General features: G+C 44.1%; 1 protein-coding gene and 1 long non-coding RNA gene across 4 annotated transcripts; one reads left to right on the top strand and one right to left on the bottom strand.

Annotated features, from left to right (window-relative positions):
- The first annotated feature begins 105 nt into the window (after nt 1-105).
- LOC122819421 (excitatory amino acid transporter 1-like) lies at nt 106-9,161 on the top strand. Of its 3 annotated transcripts, none has more exons than XM_044096150.1 (10): nt 106-580; nt 2,064-2,277; nt 2,352-2,489; nt 3,621-3,825; nt 3,904-3,946; nt 5,578-5,858; nt 5,927-6,160; nt 7,159-7,353; nt 7,439-7,573; nt 8,525-9,161. In XM_044096150.1, exons 2-10 carry the CDS (start codon nt 2,139-2,141, stop codon nt 8,733-8,735), a joined length of 1,581 nt encoding a protein of 526 aa, XP_043952085.1. In that variant the 5' UTR covers nt 106-580; nt 2,064-2,138; the 3' UTR covers nt 8,736-9,161. The 3 variants fall into 3 exon arrangements, with proteins under 3 accessions (XP_043952085.1, XP_043952086.1, XP_043952087.1); XM_044096151.1 differs by lacking the exon at nt 106-580 and adding an exon at nt 1,892-1,966; XM_044096152.1 differs by lacking the exon at nt 106-580 and adding an exon at nt 1,894-1,909.
- LOC122819423 lies at nt 2,451-12,096 on the bottom strand. Its single transcript, XR_006368611.1, has 3 exons — nt 11,768-12,096; nt 9,422-9,832; nt 2,451-2,543 (listed from the first exon to the last, which is right to left on the bottom strand). It is a non-coding gene; the product is annotated as an uncharacterized LOC122819423 (long non-coding RNA).
- Nucleotides 12,097-12,101: the final 5 nt, after the last annotated feature.

Raw genomic sequence — 12,101 nt, 5'->3', positions numbered from 1 at the left:
ATTCTCCAGTCTGAGGAGTCGGAACCGAGCTGGAAGACGCACAGACGGGTTATTCCGTTCACAGAGCCTCCTGGGTTTGAGCTTTGTGGAAGTCTGCCTGACCTGGTCCTGGTCCTGATTTGGGGGAATCTTCTTCTCTAATTTTACTCCGTCCTCCTGGGAACGCCTCTCCGCTGTCAGGTCACCTATTCCCGCTCTAGCTCCACTTTTCCAGCTAATTGTGCTGCGGTTTCCCTCTGAGGATCCATTCTGAACTATACCAAGTCCCGAGCGGGAAGGAGCGCATCCTCCAAACCTCATTCCTGTTTTCCGCCTGAAACGATTCGGTTTGTTCCCACAAACAGACGCGACGTGTTCGCAACTTCCCAGAGGAGGAGCGGAGCGGGGATGGACGGAGTCCTGGGAGGTTTCACACCTGAAACTGTGTCAGAGGACGTCTCCTGATCTGTCCTCCTGTCCCCGTCCCTCCCTCCGCTGGAGCGGGAGGTGAAGAAGCTCAGCGCCCAGCAGCAGCAGGATCACAGCAGGACGCTTTCCTCCGACTCTGCAGCCGCATCACTGAGACCGGAGAGGCAGACAGGTGAGCACAGATTCATCCTTATTTACACGATGCAGCAGGAGAAGAACCGGGTTCGTCACCACATCCCAGAGTTCTCCTGTTGGATCAAATGTCTCCTCAGATTTTAACCTTTAGATTAATTACATCTAATTATATCTTTGGCTAATTCCGCAGCAGATCGGTTGAGTCGTGATTAATTGATAACTGTCATTATCGTCACTAATTTTGTCTGCGATTAATCGTTAACTGAAAATGGTACAAAATATACATTTTGCACTTGATAAAAATATTTATCACCAGAATAAAATTTCTTTTCATCTGGTCCAGATTTACTAAAGCAACGAGTCACTTCGAGTGAAACTGGAAATCTGAATCCCAGTTAGAGTTACAGGAAAAGCTTCCAGTTTCAGAGAACCAGCCGGTACTGAAACAAACCTTAACGCAGTTTATCTGTTTGGATTTAAACATTTCTGGAAAAGATTGGACGCTAACATCCATCCAGCAGGAGGTGGAACCGAAATATTTAGAAGAAATGATGTGGGAAAGTGTTTCCTCCATTGTTCCCTGCAAACATCGGATCCTGATGGACATTTTCTTCCAGCAGGAAACACGTCACGCGGTCACAGTGACGTAAATATGCTGTGAAAAAGTATTCTCAGGTTTCTTACTTTATCTTGTCACAATAAATGCTTGCTAAATATTTAGCTTTGTTTGACAGGTATTCAAATTTACTTCCCCATAACCGGATGTGGACTGTCAAAATAAAAGGGGGTCTTGCGCTAACCTCCAGCTAGCGAAGTAACTGTTGCCTAGCTCCTTTGGTAAACATCTGAATTACATCTCAAACGGCCCACGCTTTGTTTTATCTTGAAATTATGTAAATGAGAAGAAGTAAAAAAAATATCCGATGAGCTTTGCAAGACCTGGCTTATATTTTGATCGTCCACTTCCGGTTTTCGGCAAGTAAATTTGCATATTAGCTAAACATTTAGCTCAGAGCTAAATATCTGGAGATTTAGCTTGCTCGCCAAAAACTTAGTTAACAAGTTATTTAGTTACCAAGCTAAATATTAAAGCAACAACTAAATATTTAGTTTGTGAAGTAATTAGTTAGCAAGCTACATGTTTAGTGCTAAATCAGAACTAGTTTGAAGCTAAATATTCACCCAGGTAATTAAACATTTAGTTTCAAACTGTGACATTGGTGAATGTATGAATAAAACCCATTTTTATCTTTTTACAAGCTAAATAACCCAAATTATTGCTGCTAATTTTCACCGTGTCACTTTACAAACATCGCTGTGATTTAAATGAGGGTTTGTGTTTTTACAGGACGACTTGGTGGAACAAGTTAATGAATCTTCATTCATTCACTGATTCTGATGTTGTTTCTGGTGACGGTTCATGGTAGACATGCTGCTGACATTACTGCCTCACAGGAAGTATATTTTTTATTTATTCTTTATTAGAAAAGCCGTGCATCGTCTGTCTATTCTGTTTCCAGAACAGACCGTGAAGTGAGAGGTTGTGGGTTTGAATCCCGGCTGAACAAGGGAGCGTTCCTCCGTGTGTGAGCAGGATGCAGCGGATCAGGGAAGGGATCCACATCCGGACCATGAAGGCCAAGAGGAAAGTGGAGGAGATCTCCAAGGAGGACGTCCAGGCCTTCCTGAGGAAGAACGCGTTTGTCCTCTTCACGGTGGGCGCCGTGGTCGTAGGTGTGTGGTCCTCAGCAGGCGTCCTGCCGTCCGGCTGCGGCTGAGCGGAGAGTCACCGGTTCCTCTCTGTGCAGGGATCATCCTGGGCTTCGCTCTGCGTCCCTACAGGATGAGCTACCGGGAGGTGAAGTACTTCTCCTTTCCTGGAGAGGTTCTGATGAGGATGCTGCAGATGCTGGTGCTGCCGCTGCTCGTCTCCAGCCTGATCACCGGTCAGATTCGTCCGCCCCGTATCCATCCACACCCACAGCTCGCCGTCAGGTTACCTGGCACAAACAGAGACTCTTTAAATGGGCTCAAGTAAAACTCATCATCAGTGATAAAGATCCTGACACACCTTCAGACAGAAAGTCTCTCCAGTTTGGACTGGATCAGATTGTTATTTCTGAACAATATTTTCCATCATTTCATGTAAAATCAGAGATTCTTCCAGAGGAACCAAATGAAACATTAAGAATCTTTGTTAGATTCTTAACGTCTGGATCGGATTAAAACTGGAGGTCAGGGTCAATCAGGGCAGAAAGTTTGGATTAGAAAATTATCTAGAACATGCTAATGGCTAATAGCAATCTGCTAGCGTTAGCTTTAGCTTCATATTAATGACTACATGAGTGTCTTTCTGACTTTGGATCATTTCAAAGGAAACTAAACACAACTGACCTGCTTGACTGCTAAGCTAGCTGCTCCATTAAAAGACACTTCCTGCTGTGAATATCAAAATAAAAGCACTTCCTGTCCTTTCATTCTGAAGTTTAAAATTTATATGTTTCTTACACTTTGTTTTGTTCATTATATTGTCAATAATACCTTAAATCTGAACATTTTTGTATTTAGAATAAAGAATAAAAGTTTTAAATGTGGATTATTAAAATTTCAGCTCAGAGTCACAAGAAGAAAAACGAGAATAAATTTAGTCGAGTTTATAATGAAGATCAAAATGAAGACAGAGAGAAACAATTATAGGAAACTGAAATTCAACATTAACAAATTTAATTATTAATTTATTAGATCATAAATATATTTTTATCCTCGCAGGGTAAATTTTATGTTTTACGTTCTTTTAAAAATAAAATTTAGGAGAATTTTGGATGAAAATGTTAAAAGTTTAGAAGATATCTGTTGGTAATTATTAAAATATCAGAGAATAATTATTAACTGTAATAATTTAGACAAACAGGTTTTAATTCCTGATGAGAAAAAGTTAACTGAGTCTGCAGAGACTTTAGAGCAGAATAACGGACGTGACTCAGCTTGTGTTTGTATGTGGAGGATTTTAAAACGAGTTTTTATTGTTATTTATTGTTATCCCAGCTGTAATAAACGTTGGTGTTTTGTGATTTCAGGCATGGCGGCGCTGGACAGCAAGGCGTCAGGAAAGATGGGAATGCGCGCTGTGATTTACTACATGACCACCACCATCATCGCCGTCTTCATCGGGATCATCATCGTCCTCATCATCCATCCAGGAAAAGGCTCCAAGGACGAGTTTGGGAAGCAGCAGACCATCGAGCAGGTCAGCCCTGCCGACGCCTTCCTGGACCTCATCAGGTGATTTCACACTCAAACCTCCCAAAGTTCAAGCAGCCGGCGAGTCGCAGCTAAACGCTTCTTATGGTCTCGTTTCAGAAACATGTTCCCTCCAAACCTGGTCCAGGCCTGCACACAGCAGGTCAGTGAGTTCAGAGGAACAACGTTTAACTTCATCTTGAGGTTAAACGTACGAGTCGGCTACTGTTACTGAAACGTCTCAACGATTTGAACTGAAACTGAGTGAAAAAGCAGCTCAAGTTAAGATGAAAATCATCCGTGATGCAGGAAAACTTCTGCTGAACCACTGAAAGCACAACTAACTGTTCATGTAGCGCTAAAGCTAACTTTAAAAAAAATTATTTTTTCACATAGGTCATAACTTTACTGTTTTGTAATCCGGTCCAGAAAATGACGTTTATTCTGTACCCAGAATGCATCATTGCAGACAGTTTACAGTTTAAACTCTGCTGGTGTCCTGATGTCTACGACCAGTTAGGCTAAATCAGCAGAGCTAGCAAAACTCAACGACTGAAACTGAAAGTTTAGAAAAATCACTTCCTGACCTTTACAGCCTGGTGTAATGACAGACCTGACCTGTGGAGGGCGATAGAGATAACACACCTCCAGTCACTGACACATGGCTGAAATAAGAGCTGTAGCATTAGCTTCTGCTAAATATCATGTTGGTGTAGCTCTTTAGCGTTAGCTTCTGCTAAATACCATGTTGGTGTAGCTCTTTAGCATTAGCTTCTGCTAAATATCATGTTGATGTAGCTCTTTAGCGTTAGCTTCTGCTAAATACCATGTTGATGTAGCTCTTTAGCATTAGCTTCTGCTAAATACCATGTTGGTGTAGCTCTATAGCGTTAGCTTCTGCTAAATACCATGTTGATGTAGCTCTTTAGCGTTAGCTTCTGCTAAATATCATGTTGATGTAGCTCTTTAGCGTTAGCTTCTGCTAAATACCATGTTGGTGTAGCTCTTTAGTGTTAGCTTCTGCTAAATACCATGTTGATGTAGCTCTTTAGCATTAGCTTCTGCTAAATACCATGTTGATGTAGCTCTTTAGCGTTAGCTTCTGCTAAATATCATGTTGATGTAGCTCTTTAGCGTTAGCTTCTGCTAAATACCATGTTGATGTAGCTCTTTAGCGTTAGCTTCTGCTAAATACCATGTTGATGTAGCTCTTTAGCGTTAGCTTCTGCTAAATATCATGTTGATGTAGCTCTTTAGCGTTAGCTTCTGCTAAATACCATGTTGATGTAGCTCTTTAGCATTAGCTTCTGCTAAATATCATGTTGGTGTAGCTCTTTAGCATTAGCTTCTGCTAAATATCATGTTGGTGTAGCTCTTTAGCATTAGCTTCTGCTAAATATCATGTTGGTGTAGCTCTTTAGCATTAGCTTCTGCTAAATATCATGTTGGTGTAGCTCTTTAGCATTAGCTTCTGCTAAATATCATGTTGGTGTAGGTCTTTAGCGTTAGCTTCTGCTAAATACCATGTTGGTGTAGCTCTTTAGCGTTAGCTTATGCTAAATCCTATAGGTGTGGGTGATGTAGATTCAACAAGCCGATCCTCTGAGGTTCTGGTCCAGAGAGACGTGATTGGGTGGCTGGTTGGCCATGATGAGGACTTCCGGTTCCTCACTTCCTGAAGAGGTCCAGTTGGACCGAGACCCGGTGAAGGAGAACCCGACCTCCGTCTGAGGAACCAGCTGGAGACGATCCCAGCTTCAGGTGGATCAAACTCAAACTCTCCTCTCTCAACAGTTCAAGACCAAATATGGAAAGAGGACGGTCCATGTGACGATCACAGTGAACGAGTCGCTCTTCAACTCCACCAACGGCACCCAGGAGGTCATGGAGGTCACCAGGGAGGAGGTGATCCCCATACCTGGCCAGGTGAACGGGGTCAACGCTCTGGGCCTGGTGGTCTTCTCCATGTGCTTCGGTCTGATAATCGGCAACATGAAGGAGCAGGGCCAGGTCCTCAGAGACTTCTTCGACAGCCTGAATGAAGCCATCATGAGCCTGGTGGCCATCATCATGTGGTAAATCTCCGTTTTCCCATCTGCCCTCCCTCCGACCTGCAGTCACTCTGCTCTTCTTCTCCCTGCAGGTACGCTCCCGTCGGCATCCTGTTCCTGATCGCGGGGAAGATCGTGGAGATGGACGACCTGACGCAGATGGGAGGCCAGCTGGGCATGTACACCATCACCGTCATCATCGGGCTGCTGATCCACGGCGTTCTCATTCTGCCCACGCTGTATTTCGTCATCACTCGACAGAATCCCTTCATCTTCATCGCTGGGCTCCTACAGGCTCTGGTCACGGCTTTGGGAACGTCTTCCAGGTGAGGAAGGTTTCCTTCACACCGCTGGATGTTTTGGTCAGGGTTCAGACTTTATGATTAAATGTGTCTGTAATCAGGGATCGATGCCCAGGTACAGGTTCAAATCCCCGCTGCTGGTTTTTGCTGCATGTCTCCCTCCCAGTCTCTGACCTGTCAATGAATCCAACATGAAGCAACCTGGTTGCTAAATGAACAACAATAAATGTATTTTACTTTTATTGCACTTTATCGACTCTAGAGGATCCCAGAGTGCATCACTCTGCTTCAGTCACACACCAAGTACCAGCGACACCTGCTGCGCTCTCTGACCACCAGCAGGTGGCGCTGGTGAAATGTCCTGCCCAAAGACACAACGGCAGGTGAGGAGTCGAACCGGCAACCCACCGACTGAAGGACAAACTGCTACCACCGTCGTCCAAATGAAGCTTTTCTCTTCAGCCTTAGCTAAACCGTTAGCATCATCTGTTAGCTTCATCTGTTAGCATCATCTGTTCGCTTCATCCATCACCATCATCTGTTAGCTTCATCCGTTAGCCTCCTCCGTTAGCTTCATCCATCACCATCATCTGTTAGCTTCATCCGTTAGCCTCCTCCGTTAGCTTCATCCATCACCATCATCTGTTAGTTTCCTCTGTTAGCTTCATCCTTTAGCATCATCTGTTAGCCTCATCCGTTAGCGTCCTCCGTTAGCTTCATCCGTTAGCATCATCTGTTAGTTTCCTCTGTTAGCTTCATCCATTAGCGTCCTCCGTTAGCTTCGTTTCCATCCAAATGTCAGGATGAATTTTGATATTTTTTAAATGTTGCAAAACAAGAGTTAAGGTAACTTTACAAACTGCAGATCTAGAATTGGAAATCTAGACCATCTAGACTTTCAGAGCGAACTGAAGAGACGTCCAGCTGAGTTCTGACGCCAGTCCGGGTCGTCAGCGATGTTCCGGGTCCGGTCGGTACCGCAGGTCCTCTGAAGCGTTTCTCCTGTCCGTGTCGCCGTCCAGCTCCGCCACGCTGCCCGTCACCTTCAAGTGTCTGGAGGAGAACAACCGCATCGACAAGCGGATCACGCGCTTCGTGCTGCCGGTCGGCGCCACCATCAACATGGACGGCACGGCTCTGTACGAGGCGCTGGCGGCCATCTTTATTGCCCAGGTCAACAACATGGAGATGAACTTCGGTCAGATCATCACCATCAGGTAAACGAGCGTAGCCATGACGACGGTTCTGTTGAAAACAACCCGGCCAGTAAGACTCACTGGTTTCTGTCTCCTGACTGGGAAGCATCACCGCGACGGCGGCCAGCATCGGCGCCGCCGGCATCCCGCAGGCGGGCCTGGTTACCATGGTGATCGTACTGACCTCTGTCGGACTTCCTACTGATGACATCACTCTCATCATCGCAGTCGATTGGTTCCTGTGAGTATAATCCCAGTAAACACGGACCGACCGGGTCAAAGGTTACGGCTTTCAGAGGCTCCACTGGGGTCATTCTAAAGGTCACTCTAAAGGTCAACGGCAGCTCTGCGTCTACCAGCATCTACTGACACACTTCTCCGTCTCCCCGGAGCCTCGTGCCACATCTTCCCCTGTATTGAATATTTTAGCAACGAGTTTTAACATAGAAACATAATTAGGTCCCAAATTAATCGTTTCAATTAGAAAAACGGGACCAGAAATGACTCGGCTAACTGGGGCAATGGGAAAACGGTTCGGCTAACTGGGGCAATGGGAAAACGGTTCGGCTAACTGGGGCAATGGGAAAATGGAACCGATGTTCAGCTGGAGGCCGACAGAGTCCAGTTCAGCTGAGAGGGGTTCTGCAGGTTCTGCTCACAGCAGGACGATAGGAAGGCTTCCAGGTTCACTGAGGGAGAAACTAAATAATAAACTAAAATATAACCTAAATGATAAGACCTGGTGAACCTGGATTAGCATCATTTCATGTTTCTACTGTCAGTTTGACTCTGAAACGCATTAATAAAGCATTTATAAAACATTTATAAAGATTTATAAAGGATTTATAAAACATTTATAAAACATTAATAAAGCATTTATAAAACATTAATAAAACATTTATAAAACATTTATAAAACATTTATAAAACATTAATAAAACATTTATAAAACATTCATAAAACATTTATAAAACATTAATAAAACATTAATAAAACATTAATAAAACATTTATAAAGATTTTACTCGACATCCTGCTCAGTCCTTGTTCTTCTCGTCTTTCTAACAAACATTTAGAGATTTGAAACATTTTCATTTCTTACCAGTTGAACCAGCAGAACGTTTTGAGCTGCAGCAAACCAATCTGGTTCTGATGTTAAACAGAGAACTGACCAGAACCCGTCTCTCCGGTCAGGGACCGCCTTCGGACCACCACCAACGTCCTGGGAGACTCGATCGGCGCCGGCATCGTGGAGTTCCTGTCCCGACATGAGCTGCGCAGCCGAGACGTGGAGATGGGGAACTCTGTGGTGGAGGAGAAGGAGAGGAAGAAACCCTACAAGCTGATCTCCCAGGACAGCGACCTGGAGAACGACAAGCGCACGCACAGCGAGTCCAACATGTAGGACCAGAACCAGAACCCACAGCTGGTTCTGGGACCTGGACTCCTGCTTCAGCATCGGGTCACTGTCATTTATTCATGAGGAGAATCCATCATGACTGCATTTGTTTGCCTGTAGAGCCAGTAGATCCACTTTCCTCTCAAGGAAACGTTTTGCAACCAAACACAAAAAAACTTTCATGTAAACGTAGAAAAAAAGAGGAAAGAAAGTATAAAAATGGCTTTAAAACTTTCCTCCGTCAACGTTGTAGTTTAGATTCTGAGACGTTTTTTACAGTTTCAGTATTTTGGTTTTTTACGGCCCTGAACTGCCAGTTCAGTTTTAGGTTTCATTGTTTCTGCTGTTTATGTCCAATGAACGTGATCACATGAACGAGCTGATCGATCACTTTGTGAAAACATTTTAATTAGAAAAATAAATCCAGTAAAATAAAGAAATTCTTTGTTTGTTTTCTGACCCAAAAGTTTGAAATGTTAAAAATGTTTTGACAGAAAAATAATCTGAAAATCTTTTATTCACTGGTAGCAACTCCTGAGTTACATCAGTCACAAGCCTCATGTGACCTTAGGGGCCCCATTAGGGACCGTACTGGTCTTATTACTGACCTTAGGGGCCCCATTAGAGACCGTACTGGTCTTATTACTGACCTTAGGGGCCCCATTAGAGACCGTACTGGTCTTATTACTGACCTTGGTCTAACCAGAGCCGTGGGTCTCTGCAGCTCCTCCAGAGCTACCTGGTTCTGGTTCTTCTTTCTGTTCCTCTGATTTTCCTCCACTTCCTGGTTTCGGTCTCTGGAGACGTTCTGGACCCTGATTGGACGGATCTCTGCCTGCTTTGATCTCGCTCCGTAACATCCTGATGAGCTGCAGGTTTCACTCTTGGGTCGGCCTGAAGTGGGTCTCAGTTTGGAGCCGGTTCTGGTTCTGGTGCCGCCTCATTAATTTTCTGTGGCTGATGGATCTCTGCTGGATGAATGGATGTCTTCAGGATTTGACCTCAGCCGCTCGCCGTGGGTCAGGCAGGCGGACAGAGACGCCTTTGAGCCGGAGTCGTGTGACCCGACACGCTGCTGCCCGGGTTCCTCTGAGCCAAAACCTCTGGCAGGAAACAGATCATCAGAGGTCCAGATTTATTATTCTGCCTTCGTTTGGTCTAAAATGACCCAAAACCTCTGAAGACGTGAAACTTTCTCTTGAGTTTTGATGTTTACGACCTTCACTGATTTAAATGTTTTTAAAATGTTTTTACCTGATGACTGATTTTATAGAAACAACCTGGAGTCACAGGAAATGGTTCAGATGTAACTGATGCTGGAACCGTTTGGTGGTTCTGATCTGAAGCCCATTCCTTCAGATCGGGTCATGACCCGCTCCGTGACCCGGTCCGACCCGTTTCAGTGTTTAAACCTGACAGGATGACCAACGTGGATCTGGGTTCGGTCCAACAGTCGGACTCAGAACCGCTGAGGAGGAAATCTGGATCTAAACCAGATTTAAATCTCATTTTACAGGAACTTTTAACAAAACGTTTTATTCTAGTTTCTATTTCCTGCATCTCAGAACCAAAATGTTCTTTTCACCAAACAAACTGGACTTCGTTTGAAATCAGAAACATTTTTGTAATAAAGTTAAAACCAATAAATTATTCAAGATTTTCTGTGAAATGAGATTTTAATGAAACTTCAGGACCGAGTGAAGACACGACCCGGTTCTGGTTCTGGTTCTGCTCTGACGCCGCGGGCCCAAACCCAGAACCACAGAGAAACGAAGCCCAGATCCCTGCTGGATCCGTCATCATGAGTTCAGCCTGAAAACTGGACCCGCTCAGGACCACAACCGGGCCGGCTGGTTCTCCAGACAACGATGGAAATCAGGTTTTAAAACAGGTAAATAGCTGGTTGCTAATGCGCTAATAGCAGAGCTAATATTTTGTTTAGAGCGTTAGCTAACTTTGTAAACGTTTAGCTCACTTAGCTGAAATTCTGAAATGCTAATTTAATTTGGTTGATTCATAAATGTGAATTTGTGTTTCTATTTGTTTCATTAGCATCCAGTGAGCTAAATGCGCTAAGCGTTAACACAACATTCATTCATTCATGTATTCATCATTTCATTTGTTCATTTGTTGTTTTCTTGCCATTTAATTAAAACTTCAGCTCAGATGTTGAACTTAACGTTAGCAAAACTAATATTAGCATTAATGCTGTAGGGTTAGCACAGCTAGCTTCTCGTTAGCGGGGCGTCCTGCTGATAAGTTTAGTTTGTTCAGTTTTATTTTCTGTTCCTACATTTCCTCATCAGATTCTGAATGTAAGCATGATGCTGCAGATTCAGTTTCCTTCATGAACTAAAACAAGAATCTAAATCTTTAAATTAAAATAACACAGACTTTTCTAAACGAAACGTTTTGAAACCCAAACTCCTTCCTTCCAGATCAAATCCTAATAAAACATCTGACCAGGTTCTGAATACAAACTATAAACACTAAAAAATAATCTCTGCCCTTTTTCATCTCTGCCCAAATCCTCCAGAACCTTAAAAACCCGATTCTCCACGGATCAGAACCAGAACTGATGGATGCTGTCGCCACACAGGCTGCTTTCAGAACCAGCCGCCTCCAGGGGTTCTGGATCCGCACATAGAGGCTAACTGGGTCAAAACCACCGTGACCAGTGGGAGCTCGTGGTACCGCTGGTACTAATCACAGCCGCCACTTTCACTTCCCTCATCCGGGTCCGATCCGCCTGGTGAGGCTGAGATGGTTCAGAACCAGAGCCAGATGGACGTCAGAGACGTTATTAAAGGATCTCCAGTAGCAGTCAGTGTTCCAGTGACTCTACAGAAGCCTCTGACTGATGAGCACCATGATGCTAACAGCAGGTGATGTTTGGCAGTAACAGACAGATTGTTCTCTAGTCAGAGCAGAAATACGTTTATTTAAATCAAAGTCCAAAAAGTAGATTTTCTCTGACAAATTGCTCCAGTAACTAGCAGTTACTAACCCTAACTAACTACCCCTAGTTACTAACTCACCTCTTGACACCATCAGTTGTTGGCAGATCTGCTCATCACCTCCTTTGCTGTTGCTGCTCCTCTGCAGCTCTCAGTCTGGCTGCCTGTTAGCGATGCTGGAGTAGGGGATCAGAAGGTTTCAACGTCTTCCTTCTGGATCCATGGAGCTGATTTGGGGTCAAAGTTCAGGCATTTCAAGCTTTAGAAATGCTAACCAGCTGTTCCCAGCTGTAAAAACATCAACCTGTTGCCATGGTTACGCATCACAACAAGCAATGGAGCAACAGCAGAAACTGGACAAACAGGAAACAGTTCAGTGACGAACAGAAAACAGTTCAGTGACTTTTTCATTTGA

Source organism: Gambusia affinis, linkage group LG17, assembly GCF_019740435.1.
Source record: "Gambusia affinis linkage group LG17, SWU_Gaff_1.0, whole genome shotgun sequence".
Taxonomy (NCBI): domain Eukaryota; kingdom Metazoa; phylum Chordata; class Actinopteri; order Cyprinodontiformes; family Poeciliidae; genus Gambusia; species Gambusia affinis.
The sequence above is the reverse complement of the archived record's forward strand: the minus strand, read 5'-3'. Positions and strand labels throughout refer to the sequence as shown.